The sequence below is a fragment of the Bison bison genome, unplaced genomic scaffold (assembly GCF_000754665.1).
Source record: "Bison bison bison isolate TAMUID 2011002044 unplaced genomic scaffold, Bison_UMD1.0 scf7180017864473, whole genome shotgun sequence".
NCBI classification, from domain to species: domain Eukaryota; kingdom Metazoa; phylum Chordata; class Mammalia; order Artiodactyla; family Bovidae; genus Bison; species Bison bison.
The window spans coordinates 21,247,146-21,268,262 of record NW_011495034.1 but is presented as its reverse complement, the minus strand read 5'-3'; the positions used below and the strand labels follow the sequence as shown (position 1 = coordinate 21,268,262).

General features: G+C 35.6%; 1 protein-coding gene across 1 annotated transcript in view; it reads right to left on the bottom strand.

The window, feature by feature from the left end:
- RPGRIP1L (RPGRIP1-like) overlaps positions 1-21,117 on the bottom strand; it is a 98,383-nt gene that overhangs the window by 48,575 nt on the left and 28,691 nt on the right. Inside the window, exons 10-15 of the mRNA XM_010861936.1 lie at positions 16,575-16,714; positions 11,559-11,665; positions 11,278-11,328; positions 10,435-10,614; positions 9,776-9,893; positions 1,734-2,186 (exon numbers count right to left, since the gene is read on the bottom strand). Of these exons, the coding sequence (XP_010860238.1) occupies positions 1,734-2,186; positions 9,776-9,893; positions 10,435-10,614; positions 11,278-11,328; positions 11,559-11,665; positions 16,575-16,714 (1,049 nt within the window). The remainder of the gene's footprint in view (positions 1-1,733; positions 2,187-9,775; positions 9,894-10,434; positions 10,615-11,277; positions 11,329-11,558; positions 11,666-16,574; positions 16,715-21,117) is intronic.

Genomic DNA, 21,117 nt, shown 5'->3' with positions numbered 1-21,117 from the left:
GGCTCAATCTTTGGTCCCTTTCTCTTTTTTATGTACAGTTACTCTCTCTGTGAAATTATCTGGGTCCAAGGCTTAAAATATATTCTGCATGCTAATGAATCCCACTTTTATATTTCTATCCCTGACCTTCAGACTATTATATCCAACTGCTCATGTGACATTTCCACTTGGCTGTCTAATAGGCAGGTCAATCTTGTTCAGACACTATTCTTAAGTTTTCTTCCTCAAATTTGTTCCTCTACCCGACCTATTTCAACAAATGGCCTCATCATTTTCTTAGCTGTTCACACCAAAATTCTTACCTTGTCTGTTTCTCTTGTTTCTCTACATTCAGTTGATGAACAAGTTTTAAAAGAAGAGTTAATCAACCTACACTGAATATAACTACGTCTTATCACTACTTTCATTACCATCTTAATCCAAGCCACCATTCTCTTTGCACAGATTAATGCAATCGCCTGAAAATGGTCCTATTCCCCCTCTTGGCCGGTATAGACCATTCTTCCCCCAGCACCCAGCATGGTTCTTCCAGGATCTGTGTTGTTGGACTTCCCTGGTGGTGCAGTGGATAAGAATCCACCTGCCAATGCACAGGACATGGATTCAATCCCTGCTCCGGGAAGATTCCACATGCTGTGGAGCAACTAAGCCCAAGTAGCATAACTACTGAGGCTGTGAGCTGCAACTGCTGAGCCCGAGTGCTGTAATTACTGAAGCCTGTGAGCCTGTGCTCCGCAGCAAGAAAAGCCACCTGCAGCTAGAGAGGAGCCCCACTTGCTGCAACTAGAGAAAGCCAGAGTGCAGCAATGAAGACCCAGCACAGCCAAACAAACAAAAAACAAAAAGAAAAACTATGTGTGATCTCTTACCTCACCTTCTCAAAAGTATACAATGACTTGCCTCAGTCAGAGAAAAAGACAGTCCAAACATGACCCACAAAGCTCTACAGCATGATCCGATCCCTGCCTACTGCTTTAACGTCATCTCTGCTCTAGTCACAGGCCTCCTCGACGTTCCTCCAATTGGTCAGGTTTGTTTTTCCCTCAGGCCCTTGTACTTGCTGTTTCCTCTGCCTGAAAACAATCTTCCCCTGGATCCTGACATGCAGGATTTGTTTGGCTGTGGGTCCCAGTTGCAGCACACGGGCTCTCTAGTTGTGGTGCATGGGCTTAAGCTGCCCCATGGCTGATATGGATCTTTATTCAGGTCTCTTTATCAATGTCATCCTGTAGGGAAGTCCTTATCTCAATAAGCAACCTTCCATCTCTCTCTTTAGCCTCTTGCTCCGATCATCTTTCTTCACATCTAAGGATAGGTGTATAGTTTTACGGCCCGTCTTCCCCTCTAGAAGGTAAGCTACAGGAGGGCAGGGGCTTCATCTGTCTTATTTATCACTGATCACAGTATTCGCAGTGCTCAGTAACAGTGATAATGATACTCTCTTTAAAAAATATTTGATCAACATACTATAATCAATGTTTTAATCAAACAAAGATATCAACATGGTAAATAAACATTTGTACTAAGAAGCTTTAAAAAATTAACAGCCATTGTACTGACATTATCAATGACATTTAAGAGTGCAATCAACAGTGGGCAGCTGAATCAGAGAACACTGTCCTTACCCTAAAGGCACCTTGAATCTGTGAGAGAAGATATTACTGTGAAATGCCTTATTAATATAGAAACCAATCAGGGATTCAAACAGCCGAAGTCTGTAAGACTATACTCACCAACCAAACTTGCTGTGCAAAATATTCGACCACTTTTTTCTAGAATTTCATGGAATCTCAACTGACAAGCTGCGATTGTTTCATAATCTGTGCTGTAAGCTTGGTGAACCTCAAGAGTCACAGTATTTTTCTGAATGTATTGTAAGAATAAGTCATTAACATGAATGAGGTATTGAGAAGTAAAGTTATATTCTGGGTGAAGGCCCCGTACTATGGGAGTTGTCTGTAGTTCAAAATCATAGAAAGCGTAGGTACAGAAGGTGACAGGCTCTTTATCCCCAGATGCCTGTAAAACTTCGGAAGAAAAGGTTACTTTGTTGATATGGATTTCAAATAGGTTTTCGCCTCGTTCTAAGTGAATGGTTTCATCAAATTCATCAACTGAGTCATCTGGCATGATTTCTGGCTTAAATTTGTACTGCTTGGTGCCATAGGCAATATCCTTTAATTGGGCTGCAAGAGAAGACACACAGTTTAGAGGTTTTAAGGTGTTGACATATAAAGATACAAAGACACATATGAAGTGGTGGGGAATCTGAGGGCTTGCAGTGTATAGTCCCAATCAAATTCTACAGCTACACTGTTTTTCTGTAACTGATACTGTGTTTTAAAGAAATCTATCACTTATTTTGACATCATTTAGTTAAAAAATTAAGTGGTGATACAGGATATACCAGGGAAAAGGAGAAAGAAGAAAAAAAAAAGCCTTTGAATGAATAACTGAGGTAAATATTTAGATTCCACTTGCTCCTTTGGTTTGGCTCTATTATCTTCTCTCCTTTAAAATCAATTTCTCTTTCCACTGCTACCTTCTTGTCAGTTTATCCAAATATATATTTTTCTACTTTTGGGGATGATGGATATGTTCATTATCTTGATTATGGTGATAGTTTCACAGGTGTATATATATGCCAAACTCCCAAATTGTGCACTTTAAAGATGTGCAATTTAAAGTATGTTTATCCAAAGAAATGAACATTTTTAAAAGTTGTGGTATGATCAGAAATTTAAATACTGATTAGAAATTTTATGATAGTAAATAATTATTGTTCATTTTTAGGTATAATTGTATTGTTATTTTTTAAGACCTCAGATCATCCTGAAATATTTATTGATGAAATGATATGGTATCTGAGATGTGTTTCAAAAGAATATGGGTAAGATAGAAGGGAGTTGGGGATACAGATGAAAAAAGATTGGCTATGAATTGACTGGCTATGTGGTAAGTACATCAGAGTTTACCATACAATTATTTCCACTCATATATGTTTGAACTTTCCCATAAAGAATTAAACAAATTTTTTTAAAATAATAAAACCATTATGCTGGGAAAAAAATAAAGTATGTTCATTATAATTCTATAAAGTTGCTCTTAAAAATATATATATCTTTCTAGATTAGAACATTCCCTCACATCATATACAAAAATGAATTCAAAATGGTTTAAAGATATAAGTGTAAAACCCAAAACCATGAAACTCCCAGAAGAGAACACAGGCAAAACACTCTTTGACATAAGTTATAGCAATATGTCTTCTGGATCTGTCTCCTAAGGCAAAAGAAATAAAAGCAAAACTAAATAAACTGGATCTAATTAAACTTAAAAGCTTTTGGACAGCAAAGGAAACTACTGACAAAAGAAGAAGATAATCTACTGAATTCAGGAAAATATTTACAAATGATGTGACCTACAATGGGCTAACACCTCAAATACATAATATAAAAAAAATGAAACCCAATATGAAAAAAAACCAAAAAACTTCATTTAAAATGGCAGAAGACCTAAATAGATAACTCACCAAAGAAGACATACAGATGGCTGACAGGCACATGAAAAGATACTCAACATTGCTAATTCTCAGAGAAATGCAAGTGAAAACCACAATGAGATACCACCTCACACCTGTCAGAATGGCTATCATGAAAAAGTGTACAAATAACAAATGCTGGTGAGGGTGTGGAGAAAAGGGAACACTTGTATGCTGTTGGTGGGAATATAAACTAGTACAGCCACTATGGTAAGGAGTATGGAAGTTCCTCAAAAAATTAAATAAAAACTACCATATAATCCAGCAATTCCTGGATACATATCCAGAAAAAACAAAAACACAAATTGAAAACATAATACATGCACCCCAATGTTCACGCTGTTGTTCACTTGCTAAGTTGTGTCTGACTCCTTGCAACCCCATGGACTGTAGCACGCCAGGCTCCCCTGTCCTTCACTATCTCCCTGAGTTTGCTCAAATTCATGTCCATTGAGTCGGTATCTAACCATCTCATCCTCTGCTGCCCCTTTCTCCTTTTGTCTTCAATCTTTCCCAGCATGAGGGATGAGAGTCTTTTCCAATGAGTTGGCTCTTCCCATCAGGTGGCCAAAGTACTGAAGCTTCAGCTTCAGCATCAGTCCTTCCACTGAATATTCAGGGTTAATTTCCTTTCTGATTGAGTAGTTTGAGCTCCTTGCAGTCCAAGGGACTGTGAAGAGTCTTCTCCAACATCACCATTTGAAAGCATCGATTTTTTGATGCTCAGTCTTCTTTATGGTCCAAATCTCATCTCACATTCATACATGACTACTGGAAAAACCATAGTTTTGACTATACAGACCTTTGTTGGCAAAGTGATGTCTCTGCTTTTTAATACACTGTCTAGGTTTGTCACAGCTTTCCTTCTGAGAAGCAAGTGTCTTAATGTCATAGCTGTACCCACAGTGATTTTGGAGCCCCCCCAAAATAAGATCTATCACTGCTTCCACTTTTCTCCCTCCTATCTGCCACCATGAAGTGATGGGATCAGATGCCATGACCTTAGTTTTTCTGAATGTTGAGTTTTAAGCCAGCTTTTTCACTCTCCTCTTTTACCCTCATCAAGAGGCTTTTTAGCTCCTCTTTACTTTCTGCCATTAAAGTGTTATCATCTTCTTAACTGAGGTTGTTGATATTTCTCCTGACAATCTTGATTTTAGCTTGTGATTCATCCAGCCTGGCATTTCACATGATGTACTCTGTATACAAGTTAAATAAACAGGGTGACAATATACAGCCTTGATGTACTCCGTTCCTGATTTTGAACCAGTCTATTGTTCCATGTCCAGTTCTAACTGTGGCTTCTTGACTTGCAAACAGGTTTTTCAGGAGGCAGGTAAGGTGGTCAGGTATTCCCATCTCTTTAAGAATTTTCCACAGTTTGTTGTGATCCACAAAAAGGCTTTAGCATAGTCAATGAAGCAGAAGTAGATGGTTTTCTGGAATTCCTTTGTTTTCTCTGTGATTCAATGAATGTTCATAGTAGCACTATTTACAACAGGCAAGACCTGGAGGCACCTAAGTGCCCATCAACAAATGAACAGATAAAGAAGATGTGATTGATACACACACACACACACACACACACACACATATATGTATTACTCAGCCATAAAAAGAATGAAATTCTGATATTTGCAGTAATGTGGATGGACCTAGAGAATATTACACTTAGTGAAATAAATCAGAGAAAGACAAATAGTGTATGATATCACTTATACGTGGAACCTAAAGATGATACAAATATATATGTAAAGCAGAAGCAGACTTCACAGATATAGAAAAAAGCTTGTGGTTACCAAAGGGGAGAAGGAAGTAGAGGGACAAACTAGGGAGTATGGGATTAACAGATACAGACTACTATGTATAAAATAGATAAGCAACAAGGGTATATTGCATAGCACAGTGAATTATAGCCATTATCTTGTAATGTTTTATAATGAAGTATAATCTACAAAAATACTGAATCACTATGCTGTACCTCTGAAACTAATATATTGTAAATCAACTATATTTCAATAAAAAAATAAAAAGATATGTCTCTTTCTAAATACATGTTTTCCTCCAGGTTACATCCAAACTTCTAAAAAGAGTAATGTCTACTTGTGTCTCCCATTCCTCATGTAACAGACACTCTTCCATCTCCTGTGAAAAGCATCTGCTTTACTTTTCTTGTGAAACTACTCCAGAAAAAGTCACCAATAACCAACAGATTTCTAGAGTGAATGGACTTTGGTCCCGTGTTACTTTGGGATTGGAATGAAACCTGACCTTTTCCAGCCCTGTGGCTACTGCTGAGTTACTTATTTCCTGTGTTACTTGATTTCCTTGCTTAATTGACAATGAAGACCACATCCTCTTCCGTGAACTTTTGTGGGATTCCATGTCTCACCTGCCCTGCTTCTCCTCCTACCACTCTTCTCATTCTTTAAGGGTTTCTCTGCTGGTTTGCTAGGCTTCTGTTTTTATCCGTTTTTTAGTCTATGTTTCATGAGTAACTGTATCCCTGTTTATTTTTTAATTAATTAAATTGAAATATAGTTGACTTACACTCTTGTGCTAATTTCTGCTGTATAGCAAAGTGACTCAGGTATACACATATATACATTCTTTTTCTCTACAGTTTATCCCAGGAGACTGGATACAGTTCCTTGTGCTATACAAGGACCTCGTTGGTTTTCCACTCTAAATGTAATAGTTTGCATCTATGATCCCCAACCTCTTGGTCCACCCTTCTGCCCCTTCCCCTCCCCCTTGGCCACCACGTCTGTTCTCTACGTCTGTGATTCTGTTTCTGCTTTGTAGACAGGTTTGTTTGCGTCATATTTTAGATTTCACATATAAGTGATGCTGCATGGTGTTTGTCTTTCTCTTTCTGACTTAGTTTACTTAGTGTGATCATCTCTAGCTGTATCCAGGATGCTGCGAAAGGCATTCTTTTGTCCGTTTATGACTGGGCAGTACACCATTGTATCTATGCACCACATCTTCTTTATCTGCTCCTCTGCTGATGGACATTTAGGTGGTTTCCATGGCTTGGCTACTGTGAACAGTGATACTGTGAGCATAGGGGTGCATATATCTTTTCGAATCATAATTCAGTCTGTTTATGCCCAGGAGGGGGACTGCTGGGTCATATGGTGATTCTGTTTTTAGTTTCCTGAGGAACCTTCATACTGTTTTCCAAGGTGGATGCACCAACTTATATTCCCACCAATAGTGTGGGAGGATTCCTTTTTCTCCACACCCTCTCCAATATTTGTTATTTGTAGACTTAAAAATTTTTTTTTTAATTTATTTGGCTGCATGAGGTCTTAGTTGTGGCATGCAGATCTTCAGCTGCAGCATGTGGGATCTAGTTCCTTGAACAGGGATTGAATCTTAGCCCCCTGCATTGGGAGCACAGAGTCTCAACCACTGGACCAGGGAAGCCCTGTTATTAGTAGACTTTTTGATGATGGCTCTTTTGTGAGGTGGTACCTCATTGTAGTTTTTATTTGCATCTCTAATAATTAGTAATCCCATCCCCTTTTATGACTTCTGTTACTATCAATATACTGAAGACTCGATATTTCTATTTTTAATTGCGATTTTTTTTCCTAAATAACAGACTCACATATTAAGTGGCTTGCTGAGCCCTCCATCTAGATACTCTCTAGGCACATCAAACTTAATACACCTAAAGGAGAATGACTCATATTCTCTTCGAGTTATTTCTGGACTTTGAATTCCAAGTGAATGTGTTAGCCTACATGCAGCTGCCTAAGCTGGATACCATGGAGTCACCCTAGGTTGCTCTTTGGCTTTGCGCTCCCCACATCTGTAGGGTCACTGCTATTCAAAAATATTTCCTAAGTCTTTAGCAAATCTGTCCCTGTCTTCTCCACCTCCACTAATGCTACCTTACTTACACCCAGAGTGTTTATTACCTAGATTATTAATGGAGCCCAAACTTCTTCATTCCTTCAAATTTTACTCATTCTTCCCAAAACCTATAGCATAGTCTCCAAAATGTGGTTTTGTGTACTACTTCCTACCCAAAGATTCCTTGGTGCTTCTCTAGGTTAATAAGGTTCAAACTCATGCAGGTGGCGAACACGGCTTTCAGCATTTGGTTCTTTCCAGTTGTATCTCCAAGTTTTCCTCCTTTACCAATCCTGAGTTCCAAACTGATGAAATCATATGCAGTTTCTCAAATCAATGGTGGTGCTTCACATTTGGGGCATTTTTACCTGCCTCATCTACTGCGTGGAATGCCTTTCACTGCTTTTATTTAGTGGTGAATTCTGTCATTATTAAAGACTCCAAGCCTACTGTGCGGAGTCATCCCTGAATCTTCAGATACAAACAGGCATTCTCTCCTCAATGTTTCCTAGGTAGCTTTTTCATTTTCCTAACTTCACACTCTTCACAGTAAAGTGTGTCTACTTACTTGTTGACATCTTCTGAGTTTGAGCTTTTTTCCTATTTGTATTCTCACTGCCTAGCACTTTGCTTAGGATATGTTAGGAACATGAGCATGTTTATGGAATTAATCAATGAATTTAGGAAACAAATAAAATATATTGCTAAAGACTTAGTGACACTTGAAAGGAATGAACATCTCAAACTATGTGACCTTCCTGTTATTCATGAAAATTTCATTAAGCAAATTTTTATTGAATACTACTTGAAATAAAAGGAACACATGCTCTTTGACTTTCAGAAACCCTGTTCATTCAGATAGATTATTTATTGAATTCTTCTACTTAGAGCAGTGGTTCTCCGAGTGTGGTCTGGGAACCCTTGAGGGTTCCTGAGGCTGTTCTGGAGGTCTGTGAGGTTAAAACTATTTTTAAAATAATACTAAGATGTTATTTGCCTTTCTCATTCTTATTCTCTTACAAATGTATAATAGGGTTTCCCAGAATCTACAGGATGTGTGATATCATAACCGATTGACTGCAGAAGCAGATATAAACACCCAGCTGTTTTCTATTAAGACAGACACTAAAAAGACTTGCAAAAATGTTAAACAATTTAAAAAGTTTAAAACAGTGTCACTTGTCTCACTGTTTTTTTGGTATGAAAAATGCAGCTTTTAAAAAATAAATACTATAATTTATGTTAAATATGTATTGGGTTTATTATTATTATTTTAGCATGACAAATATTTTTTAAATTTCTCATTTTTAATTTCTAATATGGTAAATATCTTAAGTATAACCCATATAAACTCATGCCTTTTGGATTCTCAGTGATCTCTAAGAGTGCAAAATTACTGCTGGCACAGATTACCGAGTTTAAGTGCCGCATGGCAGAGAACATGAAAGAGAGACAAAGTATTTATCATTGGAGAATTTATATACTGTAGTCATAGAGAATATGCAAAACTGCAATGGTGAAGAACACATATAATACAATCTCCAAACATATCTTTTAAGTACAGTTCAGTTCAGTTGTTCAGTCATGTCCGACTCTTGGCGACCCTATGAACCGCAGCATGCCGGGCCTCCCTGTCCATCACCAACTCCCGGAGTCCACCCAAACCCAAGTCCCTTGAGTATGTGTGAGCAAAAGTGGTAAGTGCTGAGATAGTCTTTTTCAAAGTATAATCTTATCCCTGTATCTGAATTGCTTGGAATTATTTCTAAATATACAGAATCACAGGCTCCAGGATCTCTAGGAGTAGGACCCAGGAAGCTACCTATGAAACAAGTTCCCAATGTTATTTTCTTACTTGCTAAAGTCTGCAAACCACTGTGGGGGCATTTCAAGGAGAGGGGTGGCTAGGAGTAATGGGAGCCAGCTTCCCGACACAGGCATGCACTGAGTTAGATTTTGAAGTGGGGAAGGGTTATATCTTGGAGTGAGAGAAGAAAGGAGGTTCAGTTGGAGCAGACAAAGGCCTGGTGGCGGGCCAGAGTAAGATGAATCTGACCAAGAGCAAGCAGCAGACTTTTTGGCTGAGAGGCAAGAGAAATTAGAAATGAGGTGCTTAAATTTAGTCTGTGGTACTTTATGAAGTACTCTGAAATCTTGCCTGTGACACCAAATTAAAAAAGCAGTAGGGCATTCTTGAGTAGAGAAGTATCAGATAAAATCAGCCTTTCTGGTAAACTACTATTATCGTTAATAAATTGGGGGAAAAAAAGAGCAAAAAGAAATTGTGAGTGTACACTTGGATGACATTTTCAACTGCTGTAAAAATCCACTCCTCTAGTCACCATGGACAAAGAACTGTGCACACTGTACCTTCTAGTTTCTGGATGCGTGCAGCCCGGATATCAAGAAGATGAACATACTGTTCCACTTTAAGTTCATAATCTTGCTGCAGATTTTCCATCTTCTGGGTCACTGCCTCAACTTCCATCTAAATAAAATACAGATAAACAGCTTCATTACTTAGGATCTGTTCCATTAAAAAAATTTTTTAAAGCAACTATGATTCAAGCAGACTTTAGATCCTGGGGATACCAGGAGCTGTAAACCATTGTTTCCTGAATTCAAAGAGCTTACAGTTTAGAAAATTATGCTTGACGATGTTCATTAATTAGGAGTGAAATCCACACAACTCTGGATTCCTTTTAAGGAGTGATATTCCCATTAGTTAAAAGCTAATATAAACATGGCTGTGGCAGGACCTTAGGAGAAACTATAACTCAGCTGCAGAGTGTGCTAACACTAGTAAAGGGGGAATTCATCACCACAGTTCACTCTCTAAAACCAAGGACTTAAAATTATTTGTTTTAGAACTCTTTAGTCTAAGTATCCAGTTACAAGGCTAAATTCCGAGCATGTGGTAACACATGACAATTTATAATAGATGATAGTAGATGATACTGCTTTAAAATGCAAATCATCAGTAGAATATTATAGGAAACCTATCTTCTGGATTTAGTGTATTACAGTACCTGATAATCTTTATTAATTTTATGTTGCATAATTAACATGTTTCTTGTCTTTTCAAGTTCTTGCACTGTTTCTGCATGAGTTGCTTGCAGCTCTTTCATGGACCGTTCTAGATCTTTATTAATTTTACTGTCTACTTTTTCTAAAAATGAAAGGTCTCCATTTTTTTGTGATCTTTGAGCCTAAAACAAAACATGTTTTATTACCAAAACAAGAGTTTCTAAAATGTAATTGTGAATTACACAGATATAGCAAGAAATCATTAACTGAAAACAGATAGATTTTCATTTTCCATTAGGAATAAAGCAGTCCTGATATAGAATACAATATTTGGATAGATATTTGGAACAATTACAGAGAAACAGAAAAACAGTTTATTACTCCATGATGCAAAAAAGAATCAAGTGCATTGATTTCTATTTCTTCATTTGATTAAAATCTACACTGTGATGACCTAAAAGAAAAGAAATGTATTTTTGTGTGTCTCCTTATAAATAACAGAATATTCTAGAACTGGAAAATATCTTCTGGTGACATGTATAATTCAGTATTTTACTTAAGATAATAGGGTGCACCAATGTCTCATAGGACAGAAAATTGTTAATTAATCTTATAGTGGGGCACATAAAAGTGAAATGTTTGTTACAGTTGGAGAAAGTGCTTTAAACATGAGTTTTTGAGGTCTACTTTAATGTGATTTTGATGTCATTATGAAATATGTATATGCTATAACTAAATGTCACCTGACCACTTTCCTGAATAATTCATTCTGCAGATAAGGGTCATCATTATGCTGAAACACTTATATGTAGACATGAAATTCATGGTGAAGTTTAGAAAGTTACCTTTATAAGCAGGAGAGCTTCACTCAGTTCATCAGCATTAATATCACTCTCCTGCAAAAGACAGAGTAAGTAAAAGCTCACCATGAGATATTCATGGGAAGTACAAGAGATATTCCAACTACGCAGATTACCCTCATGGAACATAAGCTGCCAGATACCATGGGTTAATAAACTAAGTTGTATATTTGTATTCTGTTGCTTTGTGGTACAGTGTTTTCTTGACGTATAAAGTAGTTAGATAAAAATTTGGAGTTCATTTTCTAAATAAGAAAATGGTTCACCTGGTTGTAAAACTTCATGCGGTTTTTAAGTTCATCAAGTTGTTGCTTTTGTTCCAGGTACTGTAACTGGAGTTGTCTATTTTCTTGACTGATTTTCTCATTTTGGTCTTAAAAATAAAGTCAACACAATTAGAAAGTTAAGTGAGAAAGAGGTAGAAGAACACATTTTAAGTTAACTTAACTTGTGATACACACCCAGCTTGAGCTAGTATTGTTCTGGCCAGAGAGGAAATTAAGCTCACACCTTAGACAAAGGCAGCAGGGGAGTGAGGAAGAAACACACACTATCATGTGTCCACCATATGATTCACTGGCTTATCAGAAACTTAAGACTGAGGTTCACAATATTAATATAAGGAAATTGTGCCTCTGGGACTTCAAAGGAACATACTATCTAAAATACCTAAGAAAATACGTTTCTAAATCTATGACTTTTACTTACTTATTAAGGGTCCTGAAAGGCATGCAAAAAAAAAAAAAAAATTGTGTCTTTTAGTGTTTTTAAAATCGACTTTCTTATCTTTTCCCCATTTAGCATAAGGTCTTTTTTAATTAAAACAAGATAATTTCTCTGATAATAACTCTGGATCCATAATTATCATCAACCCCATTTTTTAAAAACTCTGTTAAGGTGAGAGAAATGGATTCTCAACCAGTGCATGGTAGTATCAATAATAATTCATGGGCATTCTTTATTCATTGAGTTCATGATATTAATTAGGACATGGACTCAGAGCTATCATTATGGGATGGAGATAGGTTACCCTTGCCTATGTGCTTATTCACTAGGACCCACAAGCTGGGGTACAGGGAAGAGCTACAGAAGACAGCAAATCCATAGAGAGTCGAATTTTTTACCCTTTGCCTTAAATATGCTTAACTTAAAAAAAAGCATAATGGCTAGCTAACAAATCTATCCTTCAGTCCTATGTTCTTAAGCGTCTTCTCCACTAGAGATCGTTGTGGTGGTCAAGTATTCTCCTCTGTTGTCTCCCTGTGGACTGACTCTAAACCATGTCATCCAAAGTGTCTCTACTAATTTCATCCTGCTCACAGAGATTTATGGTTATCATAAGTCCTCAACTCAAGTTGTACATTTTTGTTTCCTTTTCTTAAAAAAAAAAGGGAAATCAACATATTTGCCAAGAATTTCTTACATGAATACATTTGCACACTGACTGCACTTTATACAAAGATGTTTCTGACTTTTATAAAGCTTTGCGTTCCCAAGACATAAATGCTACATATAAGCAAAAACTGTAAATCACACAGTTAAGAAGAAATGGATTAAATTAGAATATTTTTAATATGACATATTTCTGGCAAACTAAGAAGAAAAGTTACCCTAGGGTATGTGAAACCATTTAAATATCAAATATGTAAATATTTTTCTTATTGATGAAAGGTTCAAAGGTTATCCTAGAGTATAAACTGCTACTATTGGGTGAACTAAATGAAAGAATTTTCCAATGTGAACAATACTTGAAAAATTATAAGGTAAAGCTCAAATATTTATCTCTAAACTAAAAATTAGGATTAATAATAAATGTGAGTTATTATGAGATAAATTTGCTTTTTTGGTCAGAGAGTAAAACAATAATGTGAAACCCTTTATTTGATGTTGATTAGGTTAAAACAAAATCCAGACTAGGTAACAAAAAGAAGGTAAATGTAGTGAGAAAGATGTAAAACCAAGGTCCTAGGGATAATGTAATTTCCTTCTCTGGCCAGTGAAACTTTTAGGGGTTCTGAGGGGGACCTAAAGTGTAAGGACATGACTGCTCCATCTGGACTGCTCCATCCAGATGCAGTATATATTACTTCTATGCTCTAGTTTTTCTGGTCTCTCAACTTTTCAGAGCAGGGTATATGTTACTGGTGTAAATAAACTTATTCAAATGTTCCTTCCTTTACTGACTTTTGTTTCAACAACCACATCCCCACTTCACTGGTTATTTTTAAAACCAAGGCTTTATTAGTGTGAAAACAATTTATTAATGGGAGAAGGTATTACTGAGTAACAACAACTTTCTCTCTGTAGAATTTTATGTAGAATTATCTACTATATTTTTCCTTTCTTAAACTGTTTATTGGGGGATATAACTCCTGGAACTTTAAAAGTACGGAGACATTATAGTTCAAAGAGGAAATAGACTTGCTGAATTATAATATGAAAAATCAAAGCACTCTGTACAAGATGAAAAATAACCTCCTTACTTTATGATTTGACAAAAAGCAGGTTAAGCTAAACAGCATTTTATTCAAATGAGATAACATTTCACTCTTTTAAAATTATGTTCTTCGAGCACACCATTAATAAGCAGAGTGCAGAGAACAATTCAACTAAACAATTTTCAGAGCTCCTTTGTGCTAATATCTTCAGCTGTGATCAATATAACCATATGTATTATGCTGAATTATGCATTTCAGCTAAAGATAGAAAGGAACTTTCAAAAGCAGGCCCTTAAACACATGCAGTTAATTTAAGCATTAACCAAATGCAAACTGCATTTACATATCCTTCCCCCACATATTCACACAATCTGAAACTAATTTGTACCTTGAATAAAGAGGTGAGTATTCTCTAAAAATAATTTGCCAGTTAGATGAATGACTACAAGAAGCCAGGGAAACATCTTCTGGCAGAGAACACTTGATACATAAGAAAGTAAATGTGTGAAGAGACTTCAAAGTAAAATGAAACAATTTCAAAATCTGTAATACAAAAAGGAATTTTCTAAATAGTAAAAGGTTTCCTTAAATAGATAAATTAAATTTTTGGTTTAATACTTCCTGGAAAAAAATGGTTTAAAGGCTGTATTATTTTTCTTATAATCTATCTGAACATTTTCACAAAGAAACAAAAACTTGAAACTAGTAGAACTGTAAATTTCAGGTATTCAAGCAAAAATAACTAAAATAAGTTGAACTAAAAAAAAAAACAGATTTGGTTCTAGCAGTTTTTCTTAAGCAAATAATTGGATAAATGTGTAAAGATCTGTGCAGAAAGATGTTCATGATACTTAAAAAAGCTGAAGTTATTTAAAAATTCATCAATAGACGGCTGTTAAACTGTCTATGGCAGATCCTCACACTGGAAAACTATGACAGCCATTATGAATGATGATGTGGATTTACCATATACTTTTTAAAAAAGCACATTAAATTACATGTATACTTATAGAAACAACTCTGGAAAGACATATATAAATAATAGTGATTATTTTGTGGGTTGTGGGATTGAGTGACTTTTAGAAGAAATTTTTTTGTTTATTGGACTCTTCTTTTTTAATAATGCACATGAGTTATTTTCATTATTTAAAAAATCTGAAAAGACTTAAGAACCAGTAAGAAAAAAAGATAAGGAATGCACTAGTTGCATTAAAATAACTTAGCAATTGTTGTTTTAAAAATTTATAAGAACCCCCAGAATTAATCCAACAGCAATAAATAGGTTTTCTTAACAACAACAAAAAAAGACCACTAAGATTCTATCCTCTTAAAAGAGTTTCTTTCCAGAGAACAATGTAAATGTGAAAAGATGAGAGTTTGGAAATTTGGGTATCTAGGGAAGAATAGAAAGCAAAGGAGAAAGGTTTATTTCATTTCTCTTTCCTTTAGAACGAACAGAGAGGAAATATAGAGAACTTCTACTTTGGTGGAAGACTTTATTGAGCAACTACTAAACAAAGCACTCTGTTAGGTATAAAATGCTACACATTAAAATCAGGAACTATATATCTTTGACGTAGAAACTTTAAAATATCCACCCAGTCAGAAATCATGTCACCATTTTATTCTACTCACAATCTTCTAGAAAAAAATTCAGAAACCATCTGCCATCAAATTTAACCACTTGGTAAATATAAATACTGCATATATATTTCATTGAGATTAACACCCCATTGATTACAAGATGTGCTCCAATTTCAGACTTCTTAAAATGCTAAAAAAAAATCAGACCATAATTTTAAAAAATGTTATCACCTTTTTAATGATGCTAAACAGATGCTTCTCAAATTCAGAGATATTAAAATGGGAAAAAAAATCTTTCTTAGAGTTAACAAAATATGGCAGTGTGATCTAAATCAATATAGAGAATACTGCCTAGATATGTAATTGTTTTTTTTAACTGAGTCCGTATTAAACATTTAAATGTTCTCATGCAACTGAACTGCAAATGTTCAAAAGGAGCAACCTTAATCAGTGGGTTTATCTAGCAGATGAGCAAACACGTACAACACTTGGAGCAAATAATTCACTTTCCTGGTTGTGCATTTGTGAGTATACATGTGTATAAGATAGTAGAGCAGACATCTACTTTAGTATAAATTATTTTACTTCTATGAGACAAGAAGGGTGAGATCTGGGACTCATAAAGTGTAACTTATTAATGATTATTATTTTAGCAGGGACATCTTGACAAGGCTTCTGTGTTTAAGTTCTCTGTCACAGAGTAGAATTCGACATTTCACTATTAGAGAGGTCTTCCTTGTCTGCCAGATCAAAAACAGCCAAGAGAGACTTCCGCCCTTCTCGGCTGTCTTCCACTGCCATTTTTCCCCCTTTGCACTTGCCACCACCTGATGTACTGCATATTTATTTAATTACTATCAGTTTCTCCCTCTCAAATTTATGCTGCATGAGGACTAGGTCTTTGTTTATTCGTTGCTGGATCCCTGGAACTTAGAATAGTGCCTAGCACATACTGGTGCTCAATCAGCACTTGTTGAGTTGAATAAATTTAGGAAAATTAAACTAAAGACAACCTGAACAAGAGTAACTCTGAGGAAAACTAATTTGTTTGGCATGTATGCTAAGCTGAGTAAAGGGAAATTTGCAGCAAGCACTAAACTCATAAAAGCGAATGACTCTTCATACCGGCTGTGTCCCCAGTACGCAGCAAGGTGCCTGGCAAAGCAACAGGCACCACAATGGGTACTTATCAAGTCAGTGAATAAAGATGAATAACATGCATGTTTGAAATGAGTAAGTCAGTAGTCATTTCATATGTACCTCTTTCAGTTTTTAATCTGTCAAGGATTTCAGTTTTGTCTGTTAAATCGGATTTTAAGGCTGTCTCGAGTTGAGCAATCTGTATTTTCAGCTGCTGTTCCTTTAACTTCCATTGCTCTTCATGGGCGGCACTGAAGGCACTGCAAGACACACGTGACAGGCAGGGAAAGCTTGGAAATCAGCGTCAACCGAAAATAATAAAGAGAAAAGCTTTTAGTGGCACAGAGACCACTGTCATCATGTCTTAGGAATTAAGTAAACATATGCTGGTCTGCTGCTGTTGAAACCAAGGCGCCTTTCTCAGGCTGCGGTTAGGGAACATGAAAGAGTTTGTGGGATGAGCAAAGGAACTGGCCTTAATTTAGAGCTCTAAAGTCAGAAAAGTTGGCAGTGTGCAGCTTTTGTGGGACTACTAAAGGAATTCAGATACTGTACATAGTCCAAAGGAATCCACAATTCCAAACCTCAGCAGTAGACCTCAGACAAAACCATCCTCTCCCACGAATGCACCCTCTTAATACAGAGAAATGGGACTCTCCACCTGATCGTTAATTCTAGAGTTTGAACTTTTAAAGAGTCTGTGATAAAAACATATCCACAAAATGTGGCGATTCTGATATTAAACAGCAGTGATCATATAATTTTTTTCCTAAAAAGCAAACAGCAGCAGGCTAAGAACAACCAGTTTTACATTGTTACACATGATTGGGGTGAGAACCCAGTGAGAGGACCTTGATAATAATGTTACAGATAGAATTATTATTCATTAATAAAAGTAGCAGTTTAAACTATCATAAAAATCTACTAATGATCAGACACAGGACACTGGAAGAATCAGCTGCAAAATAACCAAGTAGTATACAGAAGGCATACAGTAAACATTTGTTTAGGTCACTGGTTTCCAAACACTGGCCTAAACACTGGTGCTAGGTTAAAAATGCAGATCCTGGGGCCCAGGAATTCACAGTTTTATAAAGTTCCCCAGGTGATAACCAGGTTTTGGAAAAACCGACCTTGATTTGTATTTCAGCAGAAAACTATTATCTGTGAGCCTTGATATGACTGAATAATTATCAGCAGCTTTGACCCTTCTACTTATTTTTAAACCCAGTAAAGGAAGCAGAAATTTACTAAATCTGGTTTTGAACTGATGATGAAACAAATGGAAAAGAAACTTGTTACTGAAAATTGCCGAAACTTGTTACTGAAAATTGCCGTAAATGTTGCTCCCCCCCCCCGGCTAGTCTGAGGTTTTATTCCAAAAGAGATACTTTTCTGGGAGGCATATCTTTCAAAAGAACAAAAAACTGTGTATTTATTTTACAGTTTGAATGTTTTTATTGCATTTAAAATAACATGACCTTAAAAATAAATAGAATTCTAGAAGTTTCTCTAAATATGACATCTGTTTTTTCTATCAGTATTCTCATTTCACATATGGAACCTTAAAAAAATACATGGATCTGATATATCAATGTTTCATGTTAATTTTATCAAAGGTAGAGTTACCTAGGTTTAAATGAAATCCAAATATGTACTTTAAATACTGAAGTAAAGAATATCCCCTTACATTTTCATTTTTTTACACAAATATATTTCCATGTCTGGTCAAATTATGTATACCAAACACATAAAAATATGCATATACGTGAGTGTATATGTGTGTATGCATGTGTGTGTGTGTTTTATATTATTAAAAACATGTACTACCCGGAAAAAAAAATTAGCATGATGAAATAGGCACAACCATACATTATATCAGCTGCTAAAAATTAGAAACAGTAGTATTCCAATAGCATTAGTACCAGCAAAAAGATCACCAACAGTTAATCTGGCAGAAACATCAGAAGCTGTATGTGTTTAAATTAAGAACAATTTAGCAGCCTGGTTTTTCCAAACCCACAAAATACTAGTGTAAATCAGCATAAGTCACTCTGAATTTAGTCCACTGCTATCTTCCCTCTAAATTTAGGATTACATTCCACTGGAGTTTCATGAGGAATTCCTTTTGAATTTACTGTATTCCTCTATGCTTGGAGCCATCTGTGTAACTATAAATGGTAAACCACATCTGGCTCCATTTTCTTTGTAGAGGCTGTGTACATGATTAAATCTGCATATGTGAACAGTCTTTGAGAACCCTTTATTCATGAAAATGTTTTTGTACATTGCCTACAGTGACAACTGAGGAAGGGATCATAGTTGGTCTTTGTGCACATTTCATTGTTACATTATGTTGCTGGAGTGATAAAGAATCCATCTGCAATGGAATGCCCATTGGTTCCTGTGGTCACTGGCATGTCCACTGGCAGTCATGGGTCAGCATACTGTAAGTACACACCCTTGATCAACAACATGGTAAGATTAAAAAAAAAAAGAGCTGAAGAATTCACCTCTACCCTAAAGTCTTTTTTCTTACAGAAGGAATTCCTTTTATTCCAATGTTCAAGGGCATCGTAATGTGAGAGATAGGGAAGAATAAGCTCTAATCCTCCATGAGGAAATCCATAGGTACCTTAGTTAGGCCTAATGGAAATTAAATGCATATTAACATGGGGATATTTCACTTACTAAAGGAAAAATGATTGCCCCAATGTACCCAGTTTGATTTCTGAGAAGCACAAAGTGCTCATTTAGGATCATATGAGCTTCCATGTTTCTTAGAAGATTATAGGGGGTCAGGTGTTCGATTTACAGAAATAGAACACAGAGACTCTATGGATGGTCAGTAGCATGCCCTTAAATTTTGGATATTAGACGACTATCACGTTGTAAAAACTTGAATCATTCAATTCTTAAAATGGTTACTATCATCTTCAGAAACTGGACCAACTCTTCTTTTAAATATGCATTGGATTAGTGTCTCTCAGGAGTTAATACCTTAGAATCACCTTTAAGAGAGTCTCTGGATTTAAAACTCAAATTGGCTGAATCTGAATTGAATGGTGTTGGGGGTGAGGGACAAGGGCAGGTGGGGAGGTTTCACAGTGGGGGTTAAACCTCCATTTCACTGTTTTCAGGTTACTGATATACATTATAGTTGAGGGACTATTGCATTCATCAGCTGCATTACCCTAAAACTATATACTAATCTCAAAAATGGGACACAGCTTTACTATATTATAGTATAGCTTTTCTCTCTGACCAAATTGAAAGATTTAATTGCAAAAAATTTTAATGAACATTTCTTAAAGTTATACTCATTGCTTGGCAAAGTATCAAAAATGTTTTAACATATTAAAAATGGCTCATACCAAATACTAGCATGAAGATTTTATCTTACCAGATGTTTCTCTAATATGTCATATGTCAAGTAATAAACACATTCAAAATACCATTTGAAAAGGAAGATGAGAATGCAATCTGCACATCACATTTTTCTACTGAAAACCAGCCAATTCTGAATAACAAACAAATGCTCCCCTCTTAAAAACATGCTATCACTATGACTAACCAAACAGGGAATATACGTAGTTTGTGATGAGCCTTACTTATTGGCAACAATGAATAACACTGCCATGAAATCCAAGAGCTGTAAAGAATCCTGGCGAGGATGTTGATTTTTGTAGAGTTTTTTCAACTATGCTTCTGAAAACACATTATATATTTAAAAAACTGTATTAGAGAATTTTATAGTCCTATTTACTATCATGTGTGCTTGCTGGATTTTGTCCCTAAGTGACATTTTTTTTTGACACAAATGTTTTGACACTCATTATACCCATTTACTTCTACACACTTCACACAAAATTCAAGTGTAAGCAGCATAATGAAGTCTGTTTTTAATGTGGCAGGGAGAAAAAGGTTGCTCAAGCACAAAACACTAAAATAAAACCCTCCAAAGTCAGATTTACACTCTTAGATCACCTTCTAATATGGAAAGATAAATTTCATGATGATAAACTGAGAAAAACATGCCTTTCTTAAAATGTCATTTATGCATTATTCCCAACAAAGTTTAATGTTTTTTTTTTTTTAAAGTTTAATGTTTTTTATTACAAGAAAGTATATTCAGTAGATTCTCATACTGAAGGGGAGTAGAAAATGTAAAAGTAATGACCAAATGGCACTTATACACATGTATTAAGTTCATGCTAAATTACTTGAAATTATAAGACGTTAAGATAAATATTTATAAATTAATAAAAATTTCAAAATCTATGAGAGTTCTATTATTCCATGAATGTTTCCCTCTTGCACATATAATTTTCCATTGCAATTAAAATCAGAGAGATAGACATAGGGGAAAAAAAATCAAGTTTCAGGTTCAGAAGAAATGGATTCTAGTCTTATACTGGGGTTTCAGCAATGCTGAAACTGACTCTGTACAGGTTTCTTAATTTTTCTTGAGTCTTAATTCCCTCATTTATAAGATATGGGGATAACATTTTCTCTGCCATATTATATGGTGATTGTGTGATCTATATAATGAAATTTTAAGATTTCAAACATACAACTACCAAACAGGCATATATCAATATAAACCTATGCATTATTCTGTAGAGACAGATACAATAGGATAATAAATGCTTTACATAAAATT